This window comes from Lepidochelys kempii, chromosome 3, assembly GCF_965140285.1.
Source record: "Lepidochelys kempii isolate rLepKem1 chromosome 3, rLepKem1.hap1, whole genome shotgun sequence".
In the NCBI taxonomy this organism is placed as follows: domain Eukaryota; kingdom Metazoa; phylum Chordata; order Testudines; family Cheloniidae; genus Lepidochelys; species Lepidochelys kempii.
Window position 1 is genome coordinate 66,174,199 of NC_136382.1, and position 21,747 is coordinate 66,195,945.

At 41.3% G+C, this 21,747-nt stretch overlaps 1 protein-coding gene across 1 annotated transcript in view; it reads right to left on the reverse strand.

Moving 5' to 3' along the window:
* Positions 1 to 21,747, reverse strand: part of SNAP91 (synaptosome associated protein 91) — a 142,652-nt gene that overhangs the window by 78,771 nt on the left and 42,134 nt on the right. Inside the window, exons 3-5 of the mRNA XM_073336567.2 lie at positions 18,649 to 18,791; positions 17,135 to 17,210; positions 4,499 to 4,601 (exon numbers count right to left, since the gene is read on the reverse strand). Coding sequence (XP_073192668.2) covers positions 4,499 to 4,601; positions 17,135 to 17,210; positions 18,649 to 18,791 — 322 coding nt within the window. The remainder of the gene's footprint in view (positions 1 to 4,498; positions 4,602 to 17,134; positions 17,211 to 18,648; positions 18,792 to 21,747) is intronic.

Consider the following 21,747-nt stretch of genomic DNA (forward strand, 5'->3'; position numbering starts at 1 on the left):
GAATACCCGCAGAACAGATGTATCCCCATTCACCCTTACCTGATCTTCCCCTCTGAATGTCTCTTCGGTCAACTCTAGAGGAGACCAAAACCCAATAGCCACATGCTGAGAAGGCACTGAAGTCAATAACTTAGGAGTACACAACATTTCAATGTAAGATTAGACCACTGAATCAGGTGGCTGAGAAATCAACGCCAACAGCAAACCATTAAGGCTACTGATCCTCCGTGCACTGAACGAACACAAGAGGAAAACTACGCTAATTACCCGAAGTCAAACACTCAAAACAGTGGCTTAAAGCATGGTGGGTTTTTTGTTTTAGGCGCTAGCAACTCCAAGATGCCTTCACTTACACAGTGAAGTAGTTGAAGCAGATACTGGTGCTACGAACACTGGTAGCTGAGGAAAAGGCAAGTCAACGAAGGGATCCATAAACGTTCCCCTAATCAGCTGCTCATGTCTAGGAGTGCAGCCGAGGCTGTAACCAACCAGGTTGGTAGGAATGTTAATTGGCAACTAGCTATAAGCAGTCGGCAAAGGAACTGAAACAAGATTATAGAGGGCACTGAGCCACTACCTGTTTATCTTGGAATGTAGCTGAACTACTGGTGCCCTAAAGGGACCAAAAAAATAAATACATCTTAAGTTAGAAGAATCCCAGCCTGTTTCACACTAAAGAATAGAGACCTAAGAGTATTCATTCTCATACTACAGAGACCAACTTGCTGTTTATTCCACGTGAACACACATTTACAACCACCTAGCAGTCCTTATGTACTGAAAATGGATTCTAAGAAATGCATTGTGCAGTTATGTTCATGGCCTCGAGTTTCTGTATCAATATGCTCAGTTCACCAATAAATGTTTTTCTCACTACTAGTGCTACAAACTCAACCTGGGCTCTGAAATGCACGTGGAGGTTTCCTTCTCACACATTCTTGAGCTGTAATAAGCCCTGTAATGATTCTACAGGCTAATTTAGCAAACCAGCAACATCTGTGCAAACCCACTGCCTACAAGTTTAATATTCTGTAAAACTGACGGACAAAAAACAGGTAATGTTTGCATGCTGATGGAAAGCCACAGGAAATGGTGAAGATGAAATATTTAGCCCAACTTGCAGGGACGTCTGTAACTTACGATGATCTTAATGCTGACTGGGAAGGGTGCGTAGTGGGGTCACAGGAATTCCGGATTCTGGTATGCACATTCTGGTTCAAGCAAGAATGTTATTGTGAGGTCTCAAATGAAAGCTGATGTCACACTGGTGATCAATATCACTGTGAAATGTACGTACATGTACCATGCAAGGAGTTATGTATGTGTATCAGAAAATTATGTTCTTAAGCCTAGAAGATAAAAGCAGGTCACCAAAAGGTAATCTGTCTTAGACCGGTTTCTCCAGACAGGAGGTAAGAAAGCTTTCTATCTCTCTGTTGGGATATAAATTAAACTTTGTATATTTACACATGTTGTCAAATATTGAGATGTGAAAACAGGAAAGCACACACAGGAAAAAACAAGCCCTGGAGGGTTATTCTGTCTGTGAGTAAAGACAATGAACTTTGTGGGTATTTCTAGAAGGCAAAAAAGATACCCTGGTATCCTGCACCTAGGAAGTAAACTGACAGCATGTCTGCATTCATGAAAGCAGGGTCTTAAACAGCCATGGTTGAAAATCTGGCATAGGACTTTGGGCAAGAGAAAACTTTCTTAGTTAAGTTTAGTCTGTAGAAAGCATGTTATGTGTTTCAAATAATTTTACTCACTACTACACTACTTGTAATAAGTTTATTACTGCTTTCACTATAAATATATTAAGCACTGTGATATTAAGCAAAATGACGGTCCTGAGCTGAATCTTACAAGCTGGTGTGTACTGTTTCTTTGGGAACATGAGACCTGGTAATTTTGAGCATGTCTAGGGGATAAGAGGCAAGACACTGAAGGGAACATTCCAAGGACTCAGGGGTTGGTATGTACTATCGTTACCTACACACAGAGAGAAAGGTCTGGAAGATGGTGCTTGTGCTGCCAGAGGCTGTTGGTTTCAGGTAACTGATCCATAGCAAGCACAAATGAGATTCCTTGATGCTATGAGCAGGTAGTGGAGAGGTGCCTCACTGTGGGTATTTTGGGGGAGTATCAGTGAACACTTGCCTGTTTGTTACCAAACTTGCTAGTTCCAGTTGGTTTGAGAGAAGTTCAAGATGTTGTTTTTGGATCTAGTAAGCCCTCTAGTTTGGGTCCTGGGTACCTCTGCCATCCTGTTAAGTTTTCCAACTCAGCAGTTGAGATCAGCTAGAGACTGTTAGCAGGAACATCCTATGTTAACAGATGGAGTGGGGAGAGAGGGCACTCAGTGGACAGCCTCAGCTCCAGAATTTACTTCTGTCCTTTGCCCAGAGCCAGATAAGCTGCAAGGTCCCTCCTTATCTTTTTTTTTTTATTATTATTATTATTATTATTAAAGAAAAGAGGGGATAGTTTGAGTAGAGATAGCCTACAAACTAAAACTAAAAACAGGTTTTTTTAAAAAAAAAGTTTTTGAAGGTTAAGACCATCTTTTTCTTGGTTAAAAATATTTTGTTCAAGTACAATTAAGAAAAAACACGCAAAACAAAGCAGTCTACACAGTAAAATGCCAACTATCACAATGCAATTCAAACATTTAGTAGGGCCTGAAAAGGCCAGCTGGCTCATTTGAGCCGATCCCGTATGTTTTGAAAGACTAAATTATTATATTATTCTCACCAAATTCTCATCAAGCTGGTCTAACAATCTCTCTTAGTAATCTATTCAACTGCTCATTTGCTTTAAGTTTTGAGAATATTTTTAAAACCCTAAAAATATTTATTTCAGGGCACTGCTGACTCCCATAGCCATCATCTGCAATGGAACTATGACGATATGGCCCATCGTCCCCTCCATTTAAAAAAAAAAAATTAAGTACAGAAGTTTAGCTTCTGTTTAGTCTTCCAGTTCTTGTGGCGCTTGAATTCTTTTACTATAACCCTCTACAAGAACAGTATACAGCCTTCCAAATACGGTAGCTTCAGGACTCAGAGAAATAGCACTCTCTCCAGTTTCTACATGCAATATGCCTGCAGAAAAAACATGTAATAGCAGTTTTAAACAAAAAAACAATGCACTGCACTGAAAGCTCCTGTATACAGGATTTTCTACTCAGTTTGGTCATCCTGACTTATCATTGTGACATCTGGCTCAGTGACTTACAGTTCTCAGTGTCCTATGTTACAGTCTAATCTACATAAAGCTCTCTTGCGCCGAGGTAGAAGGGTATGTCAGCTTTCTACCATGCCAGTCAGTCAGTCTGCCTCACCTCATCTCTGACAGTGTCTTTACCCTGCCTTGCAGGTTTAAAAACCACCAACCTGTGAACCCCCAATTCCTGAGTTCCCAGACACATGTCTCTGTAGTGTCCACAGAGAGACTGGACACACAGAAATTCATTTCACTGCCTCCAAAAAGACAATGTACACACAAGCCTGTTAGGTTACCTGAGGACTCACTCGATACTTCATTAGAACAGCACAGATATGATTTGTAGTAAAGCTAAGAATAAGTTTACCAATAAAGAATAGAAATTTAAGTGATACTAAGATAAAATTGTTACTAGGTATGATTACAAAATCAAATCCTTTCTAGTGACTAAAGCTTAATTTTAGCAAGTTACAATCTTTGCTTAAGCAGTTCTCAAACCAAGTTACCAGAATCTCTAGCCTGCCAGGCCGGGGGATCCAACTTTCTCAGGCTCAGAGGGTGCGCTTTCCTTTGTCACTTAAGTGACAGATAACTAGAATGTCTTTTTGTTTCCCTTATATTTTCCAGCAGCCATTATTTCGGTCTAAAAAACCAAGAAAACAAACCCCCAGTATGTTCACTAAGCTGCAGCTTGTTAGTTTGGATTGTTTTATTTATTTTACATATAAGTGTACTTTCATTGACCTGTGTCTGTAATCCAGCCAGGCAGACAGATAATACTACATTCCTTTGTGTAAGGATCCACTGGATCCATTCAGTGCCTCCAATCATATACCCAGCACACATACATAACTTTATACCCAAACCACACATACACATAATGATATTCCTGAGCAGACATCACCAGTTTACATAGGATGTAATAATTGGATACATATTGTTACAACTGTGTTGGAGGCAGTGAGTGTGTCAGGCCTGATAAGGGTTACAGTATGGTGTGCCCTCTACCCGTTGGCATGGAGGGGTTTTCACACATCTCAGCTCACACATTGTTTAAGACTGCACTGAGGGAGTATGGACTATCACTACTTGACAAACTAAATTATTTCTTAATATTTAGATTTAGTTGTATCTTTCGTTTGCTGTTCAACTAATACTGAAACCATGCCCTTTCATTAAAGCATTAGATAATTATTTATTTTAGTGACAGAAGAGTCAGGTTTCACTCAAGTCCCATCATAATTAAGTTTAAATATGTAAACAAACAGCTTACCCTTTCTTCACTCTTGCAAAATCAAATGCCATTTGTCTGTAGGAGAATGCTTTTTCATTCAAGTATCTACTGTAACGCCTTATGAAGGTAGACATATCATATCCTGCAATAAAACAAAGTTCCATATTTTGTTAAACTGGACCAGTGTAATTGTTTATAAAGACACTTACCCATTTGCTAAAACTGAAAAACGGCACATGGCAAAATCTACTGAGACTAGAAATAGCCTTACATATGAAAAAGTGACACTTCAAAAACAGGAAGAATTCTCAGTTTTGAAAATTTCATTGAACCCCATCAAATAAAAGTAAAACAAAACAAAAAACAGTTTGTATAAGAATCACTGCTCACTAGCTAAGCAACAGCACAAGCCAGACTAAATGTGGAAGTCGCTCTATTGCTTATACTATATATTAAAAAAATGTTCTGAATCAGTAGATTTAGATGCTTTTGTTACTTGATCTTGTGACCATAACTGAAAACCATTAGCAAGTGTCAGTTATTGAACTATGCGAAAGGCTCAAAAGCATGCCCAAGTTACTATACTTTTGTCCAAACAGTCATCTTGTTAAATTCAAGAGAGTCTGTTCTGACATCTATTACACGCTGCATATTTGTAGCCTGCAGTACTGTCTTAGGTAACAGAATTTATCAGATGAATAGCACCTTCTGTTCCCGCAATTATTTCGGTCTATGGCAGTCTTTGATTATACTTTGGATGATACCTTAGAGAAGCTTTGTAACTGAACATATCTAAAGTAATGAATGTTTAGATGAAAGCCACCTGCATTTCTCATTTCATAGTTTACTCATTTGAAGTCTTGTGGGTATTCTAACTTGCTCCTCTGACAAGCTAAGCAAAATAATTCACGAAAGACAAATAATTAGCACTCTAAAAGTGACTAAAGACTGAGTCCTGTATTTAGCCTTTATAAGTTAGAGGATGACTTACTGCTAACTCTGTAGATATGTAAAAAATGAAAAGTTAGAAATACTGTGCTTTGTGTAATCTACTTTATACCCCTTTAATACTCAGACAGTTCTCCTTTGACAACCTGTAGCACAACAAACACTTTATATCACTGTGTGAGCCAGAATTTCCATTTTCATATAAATCCCCCATGCTAACACTCAGAAATTAATGTATATTTGTAATTTCTGAAGTTTCAGTAAAGCTTAGTTAATGGAATCGTAACATCATGAGGAGGGTAAACCAAGTCAGAATAGTGTGTGTGGTTTTTGTGGGAGGGCAGAATAACTGAGGGAACACTTCGGTTGCAACTCTTCTACCAATCCCTTGTAACCCATTTTTGTAGGAAAGGTGCAGGAAGAACATGGAGCTGTAGCAGCTACTATATATAACCAATAAGAAGGATGCAGCCACAAAACAGTTATGGCATACAGCTACAACTGTGTATGGGAATAGAGGTTACAGCAAGAAACAGCTAGTTTTGGGGTTATAGTCCCAGGTGACTTCTGTTCTAGTTACCCCTTGCCTCAACTACAGAAAGTTCTTCCACCTCTGAGTCATCCAATTCAGATTAGGCACCCAATACCACAGTATCTGAATGCCTTCCAAGACAGGGTTCATCAAGTGAACTCTTGCACTCCTTCCTTGGCAGCAGCTAGAAGTATTCCTTTTTCACTGTGTGCACGGGCGCACAGTTTGTTATTGTTGTGGGAGGCTGTGTTAGAACTGCAATCTTCCTTGCAAGTCTTCCACAAGCACCTGTGTCCTCTGCCTACCCCCCAGGGTTCAGAAAGGGCATCTACTGTCGGCTCCTAGCTCCTCAGCCATCATCTCCCTTGATTGGAGGAGACCTGCCTCTCTCCCCTAGCTGACTGAGGTTTTTCCAGTCTGCACTCTTGCCTGCTTACACTGATACCCACAGCAAGCCAGACTGCCTAAGCAGGCTGCCTTTCCTGCTTTCTCGTCATAGGGCACAGACAGCGTAAATTTTCCACAATCAGAAGTTACCACAACACCCTTTCTTATCAAACCCATTTATTCTTAAATTGAAAGGATCACAGAGGAAACATTTAAAAACAATAATACAGTCTACACACATGCTATTACGAACTCCAGCAAGGGCTCTGGTAGGTGTTCAGTCCTTCAAACCCCAACAAGGAATTTTTCTGTAGTTATGAATTCATAACAGCTGTTAGCTCAGAACAACCACCCCAATGAATATGTAAATCCCTGCTTTATACAGTTCAGGTCTCTGAACTTGGGACCCTGAGAACAGGTAATCAGACAGACAAGTGCCCTCTCCCCAGTGCATAAGCTTCAAAGGGTTGTGTTTCTGCATAAGCAGAGATGGGAAAGTCAGGGGGAAAAGTTTCCTCCTAGATGTTTCTCAGGAAATCCACTTCACACATATTGTCCCCAAAAGATCATCCTTGTCTGCTACAACGTTCAATGTAGTCCTTTGATCATACAGGCCCACAATAATTTGGAATCTTTACATTTAATACAATGAACTCCAAAAGATACTGAACCTTAATTCAATAAGCTTATACAAGGGTATTGCAGTCACAGTCTGTTCCTGAGGAAGTAAAAAAAATGAGGTTGCAGGTCAGTTGCGGAAAGAGCTCCATCCCCCTGCTTGCATGGAGTTTGACTCCTGAAGTTGACAATATCATTGTTCCAGTAGATTATCGTTCTAAAGGAGCAAGAACTCACAACAAAAAGGTGTTTATTGATTGCACTCCCTTTGCATTGGACCAAAATTTATCTGAAGTTTTACATAGAAGAAGCAGTATAATGAATGGAAGACGAAGATGATGTGCTCTTAGCAGCCAGTTCTGCTTAGGAAGCAAACTGCAGTGTTCTGGACCGGCTGGAACTTGGACATTCAGTGCACTCATTTCCAAGTATTGCACACACATTGAGTTGCCATCCCAACTAGGTATCATGGAAGTGTGGGCAACTGTGGACAGGCCATTAACAGACTGTATGGTGCACTGCCTTCTGAGCAACAACAGAAGAATGAGAGCATTTCAGGTAGCTCTGGCTGAGCGTCCAGAAACAGTGAATCTAGAACAATTCCCAGGCCACGTACCAGCTTGACTATTTGAGGATAGACACACATGATGGTTCCTTGCTCTAAATGTTTCCATCTTTCTTTGAGCATCAACTCTGTCTTGTTTGAGTTTGACAATTGCTGTACATCCACTTGCTGATCCTAGATAGCTATTAAGATAGTTGAACAACAGCATTATGTGCATCTGATGAGAGGTATAGATCTGGGTGTCTATGTAGTGTCATGGCTTATGATTTCTTACAGTAAACTCTGTTAAATAAACAGGATGGAGGGATACTACAAAAGCCACAAGAAACTCCACAGGTGAATAGTCTGGTAGAATAGTGGGTGATGCCCTTTCACCTACATACTACCCCAGGTGGAGGGGGTCACATCCAAGTCACTACTTCCACATTAACCTACATACTACCCGAGGTGGAGGGGGTCACATCCAAGTCACTACTTCCACATTAACCCTGGTCCTACCTTGCAGTAACAGAGTAGTATACTGTAGTCATTGACACTGAATGCCATATAGGCGAACAGCAGACACCAATGTGGTCAACTTAAATGTACCCTTCTACACAGCTTACTTTGTCTACTTTAAGATGATGCACATGGGGAGCTGCCAAATGGTGCTGTTTTACTATAGCAATAGGGATAAAGGAGGACACCAACACATTAAAATGAACACTGAAATATTTGCATCTGTTTGTTAAATGATTATTTCAAGACAAAGAACACTGGATTTCTTTGACCTCAAAAGTATCACAATCTAAAGGGTAACAAAATGTAGTAACAAGTTTGTACAGTTATCACTGAAATGTGATAGCACTAGTGATATGTAATAATCATCAATCATCATCATGAGCTCTGTCAAGAGTGTGTGGTTACCCCAGTCTTCATTGCCTTTGTAGGTACATAGTTCTGTGCAGGAAAGATTGTTTTAACTATAGACAGTTGATTGCGCAGCAACTGGTACAGGCACTAAGAAGGTCTTGTAGAAACTCAGATGCCATTGAGCCCTTTAAGAATACAGGAAGTAGTTCACCATCCATATTTTTCAACTGATGATGCTGTGGCAATCCAGTATCTGGTTTATCTATGTGTGATACCCAAATCTTTTTTTCCCCCCAAGATGCACTTGTCATGCTCTTCAAAACGGTCCTCACACGGTGGGAGTTTGGCCAGGGACTTGTTCTTTTTGATAGCTAGACTGAGAAGCAACAATTCATGTCTGTGGGTTTCCTTTTCTTTTTTTTTGCTCTGGTTATACAGTACTAACTTCCTTGCTGCCAAAATTGCAGCTTGTGCATCACTCTCCTCCAATTTGGCAAGATCTCTGAAGTGGTAAGCTCCCTTTATTACGACATTAAACACACATTTCCTTCTCCTTACCAATATTAAGTAGTGATGACACAGTCACATCCTGTTAATGCATGTACAGGAGGAAGCATGTTGCAGGAGTGAGTGTGTCAAATTGCATGCACAGGTATGAATCTACACTTGACAGTTGTGCTAGTAATTGTGCCATTTCAATCCACACAATATCTGTGTTCCATTTTGGAAAGTAGTAAACAGCAAGGACCAAAATATGTGTCTCAGATTACCTAAATTACTATAGTTCCTTTGACACCAAGAGACCCAAAAGCCATACTGGAACATACAGCTTGCAGAAGTAGCCTTGTGACAGCTTCCTCTTGAGTACTAAACAAAAGTCTTGGGCTTCAAACGCCTCTACTGGTGATGGACTTTGCTACTTCACCATTAGAAAAACCTCCACTAAGAAAATGTCTTTACTGGATGTGCTCCTGCACCTATGGGCATTTTGAACCATAGTCACTTGTAAAACTCCTCTAAGATACCCTTGTTGGATGACGTGTTTAGAAGGTTTTCCATGGAGGCACACAAAATCGCCTTGTATTTCTTCCATCAGACATTACATCCTATCCTGCTCTGTCTTTTTGCAGATCTTATTTATTGTTGTCAAAGCTGTCAGAGACTTTGAATACAGAATTAGTTTTGTCACATCCTCTGAGGACCTGCCTTAAGTATATAGCTAATTCATCAAATGTGTGGAATTTGTCTCCACGCATGGCCTCTCTGATGTATACTGTGGTTTCTTTGTTGAATGCTCTTAGCTCATGGATTCTTTCAGTTTGAGCTTCCAGCTGATGTCCTAATTCAGCTTTGTCTGTTCTTCTCATTGTTCCATCAGGATGGGAGAGACACATAGTCCCACAATAGGACTTGTGCCTAAGAACAGTTGCCATTGAAAAATCATCTTCACATCTCACCAATGACAGGGCTCTTCAGAAAAGTTTCTGAACTAATAGCTGCTATGACTGTCCCTTCCTTGCCAGACTTAAAAATTGTTTTCTTGGCTACGTCAGCAAGGTTCTGATGCCAAATTTCTTGACTGGAATGAAGAAACTATGGATCCAATCAGGATCAACTGCACCTCTCAAATTGCTTTATTTGTTTTCTACAGAATCTGCTATTTTGAGTAGAAACTCTTGTACATCTGATGTTACATGCTGTCAGTAGGTAACACTGATAGGAACCTCTAGATGTGATTCAGGGTCAAATGGGTTTGCAAAATTCCTGATGGTATAGCTGGTAAGAGCTGTAACATGCTCTTCATACCTCTTCAGTTTAGTGGCAAGGACTTGTCTGTGGACTCTGTCTTCACTACTTCTTGTTCTTATAGCTTTTTCATATTCAAGTTCTTTTATGAGAGAGTCCACCTGACAAGAGCTAGTTTCTTTGTCAGTCCTACATTCCCACTCTGCCCTTTGAGTCTTTGACAGTTCTGTTCACATGTCACTCCAAATTCCATTGAAAGATCCAGGAAGCTGATGCACAGAAAATTTCATACACTCAGAGGCACTGTACTTCAGGGATATCAAGAATGTAGACTGATATCTACCTGACATAGTTGGGCCAGTTTGCTGTTAAGAACTATTGAAGCATGGCATGTTGGGTGTGTAACTGAAGTTTCCAATCACCGTCTTGTTCTACACAGACATTTAGTAGTACGACTTGGAAAAAATGATTCCATAATTGAATGTAGGAGACAGGGCATACCATGACCACCCTGCCTGACATTCCTCCAACAGCAGCATACGCAGAGTTATAGCATCATCAAGCTTTTTAATAGACATGTTACAAGAAATCAAATACCTTTTGAGTATCAGCCAACATTTGCCAAAGTGCTGGAGCTACATGAGAACCTTTCCCCTGCTCACATCCTTTAACAATGAATAAAGTTTCAGAGCCCTCAGGGTCTCAAATGCTAGAATCAAGCCACGAAGAGAATGGTTAATTGCTTACCAGCAAGCGTTTGATCTGCAATACAAGCTGCATACACATCAGAATCAATAAGAAAGTCTAGCAATGTTGTGTCTCCCCCAGAATATCCCAATATATTAATAGTCTGTCTCTAGAGGAGATATTTCTATTATCTCCTTCATGAATGAGATTTCCATCAGCATGAAGTGGTACAATTCCATTTGGAATGAACACCCCTCCCTGGGACTCTTCCTAGTTTGGTTTTTGCAGCACTAGTGAGGAACCACCATTTTTGCCACATGTTAAACAGTTCCATCATTTTGGGGGATGGGGCGGGGGAAGACTTTCCCATGCAAAGCAAATTAAAAAATATTTTAATACATTGCCATTTGGTAGCTTTGACCAGTATTTAAATTTCAAACACCTTAGTGTTAACAGTAAAAACTCTAGTCATAGCCATGTTGCACTGTTTCTGGAAAGGTGCAAAAAGTGACATTTTGGGTACCACTGTTTTCCCTAGCCTGCAGGCTTATGGCAGTATTTGACAGCTCCACATCATACCTCAATTAAACATATATAAAAAAAGCTTTCAAATGATGTGATGTAAGCATTTGTAGGATGGATACATTAAACTCCAAAAATATGGCCCATCCATTGGTGAACTTAATATGTTTATTTCATATCCTGGCCTGAAACTTCACTGATTGGACAGATGTAGTTCAAAACTGAGAATTTTGAAAAAAGCTATTACTTTTCAATTCGTTAGGAAAGGAAGGTTGATCCCAGGCAATAATTTGCTGCATGTGAAGGACCTTGTGTATTGGGAGAGCTATTGCTGGCTTTAAGGGGGTGGTAGTTCATGCTGCCTTACAGCAAAATCTATGTCAAGAGGGAACTCAAGTGATCCCAGCCATCTTACTAACCACAGGGGTATGGATCATGTTACATGCAATTGCTCCAATTTCCAATGGAGCTTCAAGTATATACTGTGTGTGCAAATTAGCCAAAGACTGGAAAAGAGAAGGAAAATGTATGGTACTACAATCCGTTTATAGTTCCTTTGGTCTGAAGAGGTCACCACAGATTCAGATGTAAACTATCTAATGGAGTAGACCATGTTGTGAAGAAATATCCATGCTAGCCTCCTGGTTATTATGACCATAAAATCAGGGTTTATGACAATGTCATCCTAACAATTTCTGCTGACTACAATTTATTGACTGCAGATGACAGTGGAGGAAAAATCCAGCTAGCAACTAAGATACCTCTTGCCATTCTAACCAACCCATACCCTTCCCTTTCTGAATCCCTGCACTGGATACTGAATATTTTTCCTGCCACTACTACCATTTTCAAATTAAGAATATTCAAGGCAGTGTTTGTGTTCACCAAATTGTTCATGTAGATAAAAGATATCCACCTTCAAGAACTTTCACCATCACTCCCCTATTCATGCATGCGTGCACACACACACACACACACAAAGTATTTGATTCTTTGATTTCTGCTGCACACACCACCTCTTCCAGGAACTAGAAGCAAGGTCCATAAAACTAAATAGCAAAGCTTTCAGCAAAAATGTCCAGAAATATTTTTGGATCCCTAAAAAGAGTCAGTAAGGCCTGACCAGAACAGTCTGAGCAATGGTAAACAGAAATGTTACTTTATACAGCTATGGAAAGCACATCACCCGCTTCCAAAAAGCAAGTGCTGTGTGCATGCCATCCATTAACCATGTGGGCATCCAACACGTAGCGTTCATACCCAAGAACAAATTCTCACATGCAGAAATCAAAACAAAAAGGAAGGGTCTTTACTCTCAATATGGCAGAGATGAGACAAGACTGTGTGTGTATGATAGTTCAATTAAAGGAGTAACACTAAAACAGTAACATTAGGGAAAAAAATTCTAACATTATGCTCTGTTATTCCATTGTCTAGACCTTCTCTGGGTCTTCCTGTTCTCCTCTGGCAGGAGAGAATCCTTTGTACTGGATAGATGTCTTCACTTTGGACTTTGTCCTTTTAACTCTTTAGGCTGAGCCTCTTGGAGATCTGGTTCCAGCTTGAAGGGGAGAAACTTAGGAGTCTACTGTAGTCCCTTGGCCAGTGCTTCCCTCTTTGGTCCAAGTCTTTGTGTGTCCTAAGGCCTACTGTAAATAATAGGCCTTGAAGTTGGAGGCCTATATTCATAAAAGTTTGCTTTCTTCTAAGGAACTGGATTAATATAAAGTACTGTTAAGAATGTGGGAGATAGGAATTCTACAGATTCTGTGTACACCTCTATTACTGTCATGCTGTCTGCTACATAGGACTTAGGTGCAGAGGGTTAACTATGTGATTTTGCTGCCCTGCCAGGAAGGCGGACAATGGGCTAACTCAGTCACTAATACTTAAAACAAATATCAACTTCCACTAGCGTAGATCAGGATTCTGATTGGAGGTGGAAGGTCCCAGCTTGAGGCCTCAGTGGCACTTCAGGTGGAAAAATGAAAGACCTGCGGGGGGGGGGGGGATGTCAGAAGGAGTCAGTGACTGCTTGAGGTCTGTTGCCCCTTCACTCTTGGATGTGGGGGCAATAGGGAGGTAAGTTGCATCTACCTAAGCAGTTAGGTAAGACAACATGCAAATTAGGGTTGCCAACGGTCTAATCACGCAAACCCAAACACCCTTGCCCTTCCCCACCCCTTCTCAGAGGTCCCCCCCTCCCTCTGTTGCTTGCTCTCCCCCACCAGGCTGGGGCTGAGGGGTTCAGCGTGTGGGAGGGGGTTTGGGGTCCAGCTCCAGGAGGGGGCTCAGGGCTGGGGCAGGGTGTTGGTGCTGGCTCCAGCTCAACTTATCTTGAGCAGCTCTCTGCTGGCTGTGCAGTGGGGATAAGGCAGGGTTCCCTGCCTGCCCTGGCCCCATGCTGCTCCCAGAAGCAGCCAGCATGTCCTTGCTGTGCCTGGGGGGTGGGGAGCAGGGGTTTCTGCACACTGCCTGTGCCCCGAGCACTGACCCCACAGCTCCCAGTGGCCGGGAACAGTGGCCAATAGGAGCTGCGGGAGCAGAGCCTGCCTTAGTCCTGCTGCACCGCCAACCAGGAGCCAGCTGAGGTAAGAGGGGACAGGGGGACCCCGTGCGCTGCCCCCTTCGCGTGCTGCTCCTGGAAGTGGCCAGCACATCCCTGCAGCCCCTTGGGGCGGTGGGGCGCCACGGCCTGCAGCTCATGTTGGCCTCCAGAGGGCCATGCCGATTGCTTCCAGGAGTGACGCAGAGCCAGGGCTGGCAGGAAGACTGCCTTCGCCTTGCTGGACTTCCAGCAGCTTAAAATCTCCTGGTTCGGCTTCCTTTGCCTCCAGGAGATAGAGTGCGATTCTGGGAGATTCCCAGCAAAACTGGGAGGGTTGGCAACCCTAACACAAATAGGCCTTGTTGTTGCTGTAATCTCTTCTCTGTTCATTATGCTCATTTAAAATAAAGGATGTATTCAAAGAAACTGTTTTGAGTTACAGCATTTACCTACTGTTCACAAGTCTGAAAGGGAAGTCTATAGTCTGGCCCAGTGAAGTCATGGCAGGATGGGACCAGGAAAAAAGAGCAAGACAAACACAGACTCCCACACTGGCATGTGTGCAGCCATCAACTCTGGACAGATCTCTGCCAGTACAAAGATCTCAGTGGTATACATCAGTGAAGCATAAGACAGCAGAGGTTTGCTCTTAACTGAAAGATGGATTTTGCAAGTATTTGATATTGTGCTATTGTAACACTTTGAAGTATATGTTTCTACTTTAATACGGTAGATTATATTTTTCTACTAGATTGAAGTAAAAACTGGCAGTCTAACATTAGAACAAGGCTAGTATAAAATCAGGACTGGCCTCACTGGAAATGGAGGATTGTGTAAAACTGGCAAGAGCATCAGTTGCAAAATGGGGAGGGGCATGCAAAGAATCATTACTCCAGACTTCGCGTCCTACAACTCAAAAATATATACAAAAGTGGTGCCTCAAGCCTATCCACAGACATGGACCGCAGGCAAAGAAAGGGCTTAGGTTGTTCCTCAGTTTTGATTTTCTAATTTTCATTTGATGAGAGGTGTATATTAAGAGTTACACAAACCCAGACTAAACTCCATGTACTTGTTCATTACTTAAGATGGTTTTATTTAATGCCAGATTTCAGCAGAACTTAGTTTAAGTTTCCTGAACAAACAGATTAGTTTACTAAAATAGTCTTTTGTAGAAAAAATTGAAGTAAGCTTGTGCCATTGCAGTGTTATTGAGATTCTGTAAAACACTACATAAAAGGAGTCAAAATTAATTAAATAAGGACACGTCCCCTAGAGCATTAATAAATACTCTGAATAAAAGCAGGAGAAATGTGTTCATTTTTAATAACCTAATGGATGACGGAAAGAGTTAGAAGCACAGAAGTCTGCAATTATTGCTCGCATGACTGTCAAAGGGAACAGTGGAGACAGTAAAATAGACAGATTGACAAAAGAGAAGGAGGTAGACAACACGTGTACAGATCACTACGGTAAAAAATAAGTCACTCAAAATACCTTTATGAACACTTTGGGCATATAACATATTGGTATCTGTCATTTGTATTTTTAGGAGTCTGACTGGGATTAGTTTAATTCTAACTCCAACTAAATAAATTAGTTTTCCCTTACAATTGTTAGTGCATTTTATACCGACAACTTCATATGAAAATCAATAGTATTTAACGCAGAGAGCGCATCTTCACTGGCAACGTTAAAGGGCTTTTTATATAAGGGCAATACCTCTGTGCTATCAATGACCCCCTGTGATGCCACTGTCTATGCAGCCCCAAACAGCACTGGTCTTCTGTTGCTACATCTCCATGCTTATCAGGTGTAATTAGCATCCCGCATCACCCATAAATCTTTCCACATTTCCCTTTGAGGTACAGAATCTGTGTTTTGGATTTTCTCCAAGCTGAACATTTATTTTCTGCCCATATTTCCATCTTCAGTAGGATTTGCCTCTCCTTCCAATTCAGTATCAGCTGCCACTTTCATTAATGATCTTGAAATAGCAGGTTTCATATCTTTACTAAGATCAGGACCATCACTATAGTATTCCCTGGACAGCTCCCCAAGCTTTATATATTACCCTATGATCACGGGTCTCTGTATATTGTGGTAAAGTTTAAGATACCTCTAAACAAGGAGGACAGTGGTGGGGGTGGGGGAGAACAGAATTTGTCAACATAGAAAGCAGAATTACTCCAAACCAGGCACCAGCAGGAATTCAAACAAATGGAGCTCAAGCATTTAAATATGTTATTCTCTAGCTTTATTCCTTTCCCTGTGTGTGAACCTATAACAAAACTCAAAATACTATTTTTTTTCCTCCTGTATGATGTGTCCTTTTTGGTAAGATCTGAAACATCTTTTTGATGCTAGCAACCACTCCAGCATGTGTGTTTCCTGCACATACTCCTAAAGCCATTCATATAATTCTTTAACAGCTTCCTGCTCTTAAAAAAAGAAGAGGGAATTTATTCCACCCACAGAGAAAACTTTTAGGTTAAAAGACAATACCACATTAAGGAAGCCTCACTACAAAGTTCAGCAATCAATGCAGAATTAGAGTTCCACCACTTTCTCATGCCTACTTGCCATTCCCGCCCCTCGATTGGCCCCTCTGGCCTCCTCAACTTCCTCTTGCCCCCCTCTTCCCTTTCTTGATGTGTAACGATAAGAAAACAAAAGCCTATCTTGAAAGGTACAGAACATCTCCTACAAGTGATGGAGTCCTCCTTATTAGGAATGTTTTAGACTAAATGAGAAGACACATTAGGGAACAATTTCTCATTTAGAGTACTTCCCAGGATGGATAAAATATATATTTATATATAAATAAAACCAGTTGCCACTTTCATCTTTAACTTCCATTACATCCAGTCATAATAAAGAGATATATTAATAGGATAAGATACCCTGCCTTATTCCCATTTGAAAGGTTCTGTTTTGAATCATGAGGTATGGGAACTTCAATTATTCTCCCCCATGAAAATTTTAAGTTCTGCAGAAACTGACCGGCCAGCTGGGAAGTTTTAGAATAGTGCCCCATCTCACTTAGCCTTACAGCTTCATTACATTTACAAAGTGTTGTACCTGTAAAGAAAATGTAAGTTTGTCAAATGAAATACATTTTAGAATGGATTATTCCCATTTTGGCTTCATATGCTCCCTAATTCATACCTTTCAATGAGTCTCTCTACTAATATAGGTTAGCAAGGCCTATGAGATATTAGCAGTATCTTACTGCTAAAGTTTAATACAGACAGGCCACCACATTCTTACCATGTGATCCACTTTTGTCCAAAAAATTGCTGAGATTGAATAGTGTGTTTCTAGATGCCAAATACTGAATAAATCTCTGCAAGACACAAAAATGAAAGTCAATTTCCTCTCCATTCCAGTCCAGATCTGCAAGCAGGTAAAAAAATCAGAGTTGATCAGATGTACATATAAAGGGAAGATTCAGCTGATCTCCTGCTAACTGACCCAAGTCACTCTGACTCAAGTGGATATAGATGGTCAAAGCCACAAAGCCTGGATCCAGATTAGAACTTCCTCAAAACTCAGGACCATGGAGGGAGTTAGAACCTATGTTTTGGCTTGAGCCTTTGGTTGTTCTCCTTAACAGTTTTAATAGCATTCATAAAATGAGACTTAGGCTAATCTACTGTCCTGCCCTTCCTCAAACTGGCCTCCTTCTACAAAAGGTAGAAGACAATTAAGGAGCAGCAAGATCTATTAGTTTGCAAGAGGACAGAACAGAGAATAATGCTATTAAACTGATTATCTCTATTACAGTAGTACCTGCAAGCCCTGCCTGAGGAGATCAGGGTCCTATTGTATTAGGCATTGCCTATATGCCGAGTGCTTCATTTACAGCAAGACAGCAAAAATGGGGAAAGCACATTAGTAACCAACTAAAAAAATTCTGGAATGATAGACAAATGGAGTTGGACTAGGAATTGTGATGCAGCTACACAAGAGACAAGTGCATGGTGCATGCATGTGTGCACACACAGTGGAAGGAGCTAGTGGAATTACTTCTTTCCACATGCAAAGTACAATGGTAAAGAGGCTGAATTCGCTCAAGGAAGTTTTATATTTAAAGAGCCACTAATCTAAAGTCAACACAAACAAGGATTAGGAAAATATGAGCTGAGAAATGCTATTAAATTTGCATACAGTGGAGAAAGAATAATTATTTGTATAGCAGACATTCACTAGGTCAATGGTCTGAAGAGCTGTGGCTATATAATAAATAAAAATGAAATGGGTAATGCCTTGTTAGTATAAAATTCAAGTTTTTAGGCAAAAAAAAGAGAACACACTAACAGAGGTCAGACAGACCTAAATCAGAGAACCAGTCACAGGAGGCATGTAAAAGTGAGGATTCCACAACATTTAGAGTTTTTCCCCCTACGTATTTTTTTTTCCTGAACTTCAGTCATTATGGTCATAAACAAGCATATTAGAAAGTTACAACTTAAATATTCTTTGTAACTTTAATTTCTAATTAAGATGAGGCAGAAGTTAAAGAATGAATGATTACCTGATCTATTATGTTGACAAATTACAATTGCTGGAAGGAAAACCGAACTGCTAGTTCTGTACTTGCTCTTAATATCTCCAGCTTCAATTTAAGTTTGGAAAATAGCAACTGACAAGTGTAGTCCTTTGTTTTCATGAAACACTGAGAGATCAAAACAGTTTTAAAAGGTACTTTTAAATTTTCAATGACCTATCCAGGAATTTCTTCAGGGTAAACACGGTCTTATGAGAGAATTCCATTTGCTTACCTCATTGCCATGAACCATTAGATGATGTGTTGTAACTAAGGCTTTGAAAACCACCACCCAGCTACTATTTGTTGCTCGCTCAAAAAGAGTATCAGCCATTTGAGGAATATTAACATTGGTCTCATTGGTTGCCTGGATCAAATCTATTTAAAAAAAAAAAAGAGGAAAACGGTTACAGTAAGTACAGAAAAGACAAACAGCATCTGGTAGACTAGATTAGAGTAAGAGTTTCAATGAGACTGTGATAACAGATAATATATTGAAACAAGAGTCCAAAGACATTTATCACAGTATCTATCCTCAAGGCTGTGAGAGAGTGTACTGGCCATCCCAACCCAACATTTATTCTTAAAAGGTTATCAAAGAAGTTATACCAATTCAATTTGACGTTATCAAAAACTCCTTTGGACTTAAAGACACGTTTTGGTCTTATATGAAGTAGGTGAGAGGATAGGACCAACTATTGTTGGTTATCTAGTAATACACGCTCTAAGGATAAGTCTACGCTGCAAGTAAAAACCTGTAGTTGGCCCATGCCAGCTGACTTACACATAGGTGCTGACTTTTATTGGTACCACTCGGTGCTCGACCCCCGCTCCTCTGCCCCTGGCCCCGCCCTGACTTGACCCCTGCCCCTCCCATTCCAATCCCTTCCCCAGAGTCCCTGCCCCTATTCCAACTCCTTCCCCAAATCTCCGCCTCAGCCCCACCTTTTCCCCTGAGTGCGCCACATTCCCACTCCTCCCCTATCCCGCCCAGAGCTTGCTAGAACCGTTTGGCAACAGCGAGTGCTGGGAGGTAGGTGGAGGAGCGGGGATGCGGCATGCTCAGGGGAGGAGGTGGAGGCTGAGGAGGAAGTGGTGAGGTGAGGCAGGGCGGGGAGCTTGGCTGCTGGTGGGTGCAGAGCACCCACTAATTTTTCCCTGTGGGCGCCCACAAAGTCAGCGCATATGGGCACACAGGGCTCAAGCTAAGGGGTTGTTTAATTGTATTGTAGGTGTTCGGGCTCAGGCTGGCAGGAGAGTGACAGAGCCCAGGCTCCCGGCTCCCGCCTGAGCCAGAATGTCTACATCACAATTAGCCCGTGTCCTGTGAGCCTGAGTCAGCTAGCACGGGCCAGCCATGGGTGTCTAACTGCAGTGTAGCCCAACCCTAAGAGTCATGCCAGCATGCCTTTGCAGATCTCATCAGGATACCAAAGGCGTATCAGTCAGAACAACATTTTAATGGTCACTTTCTCTGTAGTACACTCTGTAATACCATGTCACTTGAGAATCATATGTGAACCCATGCACTCTGCTTACATAGGCCAGAGAAAGCTTGATATCTTGATAACTTATTTTCAACAGAGGAGTTTCTAGTTCTTGTTGTAAAGCTATCCTTCAAAATGTTCACTGCTGCAGTTATGTCTTCCAGTGTCTCCATAGCTTTTGACAGCAACAAAAGTGGTAAGGATCTCAATTTTTTTGTAAGCCCGTTTCTTAACTTATGAAAGCTTTGACCAGCAGGTACATACACTGAGTTAATTATGGGTGCAAAGCAAACCCTCAAAACCCAGAGGCTTTGGGGTGGAGTGAGGGTGGGGGAAGAGAAGAGGGGGAAGTAGACTACTGTGACAGGGTTGGACCAGATGGCTATAGGAGAGTAATAGAAGGCAGACATATTAGCCCCAGGCTAAGTAGGTCCCTTTTCCCTTGGTAAGGTAACAGGGAAGGTTCCAGAACAATCAGGAACCTTCTGGAGACAATTAAGACAGGCTGATTAGAACACCTGCAGCCAATCAACAAGCTGCTAGAATCAATTAAGGCAGGCTATTCAGGTCACCTGGGTTTTAAAAAGGAGCTCACTTCAGTTTGTGGTGTGCATGTGAGGAGCTGGGAGAAAGAGGCACTAGGAGCTGAGAGTGAGAATGCAGACTGTTGGAGGACTGAGATGTACAAGCATTATCAGACACCAGGAGGAAGGTCCTATGGTGAGGATAAAGAAGGTGTTAGGAGCAGGCCATGGGGAAGTAGCCCAGGGAGTTGTAGCTGTCACTCAGCTGTTCCAGGAGGCACTCTAGTCAGCTGCATTCCACAGAGCCCTGGGCTGGAACCCAGAGTAGAGGGCGGGCCCAGGTTCCCCCCAAATCCTCCGAACTCCTGGTCAGACACAGGAAGAGTCAACCTGGACTGTGAATTCAGAAAAAAACGGCCAATCTGAGGGCTAACGTGAAGCTCCAAGGTGAGCAAATTCACCAATAAGCGTAAGACCCACCAAGGTACAGCAGGAACTTTGTCACACTATATAGAAATATCCGGGTGTGGGGAAGAATAAGGAAAAAAATATGGTTGTGGGATTCTATATCAGATACCCTAAAAGCCAGAAACACAGATACTAAAGTTAGTCTGGTCCAAGGAGAACACGTACAAGGAATTAGAGAACTCTTCCCAGCCACAAGAGATGGGATAGGTTTATTTTCCACTAGGGCATTACTGGTAGACCTAGCCCTCCCCAGATCCATCTGTTGCATTAAGGCAGATATCTGACAATGTTTTGAAATCTTAAATGAAAAAAAAAAAAAGATTACAAAAAGTTCAACCAAGCAGTCTCAGAAATAGGTTTAGCACTACAGCCATAATAAGAACACAAATGGGGCAAATAGTCAATTCTAAAATACCCTCAGCATTAGCAGAACCTTGCCTTGGATGCAGCTGATGGTTACAACAGCAGTCTTTGTCTGATTGGGTCAGTAGGCCCAAGAAACTAAACCTTCGAACACCAGAAGCAGGACCAGGAAGACCTGTACTGAAGTAATGTGAGCAAAAATTCAGTGCTGTCAGTTGCTTTGAATTTGGAAGCAACACTTGTGCCCATGCAGAGGTCCACTGACGTGAGTGAAAAACCACACAGCACTTAAAGAGTTCAAGCATGCAGATCTTAATGGGCCTAAGTTTAGTCCCAACTAGTGACAAGAAAAGGGATGATAGAGCAGAATACGAGAGTTGACAGATCATGATTACTTAGGTTTATCATGTACACAAAAAACTCGCAGTTTCAGAACTAGAAACATTAAAGAGATTTTGATTTATTACTCTAGATAGCAACACCACTGTTTAG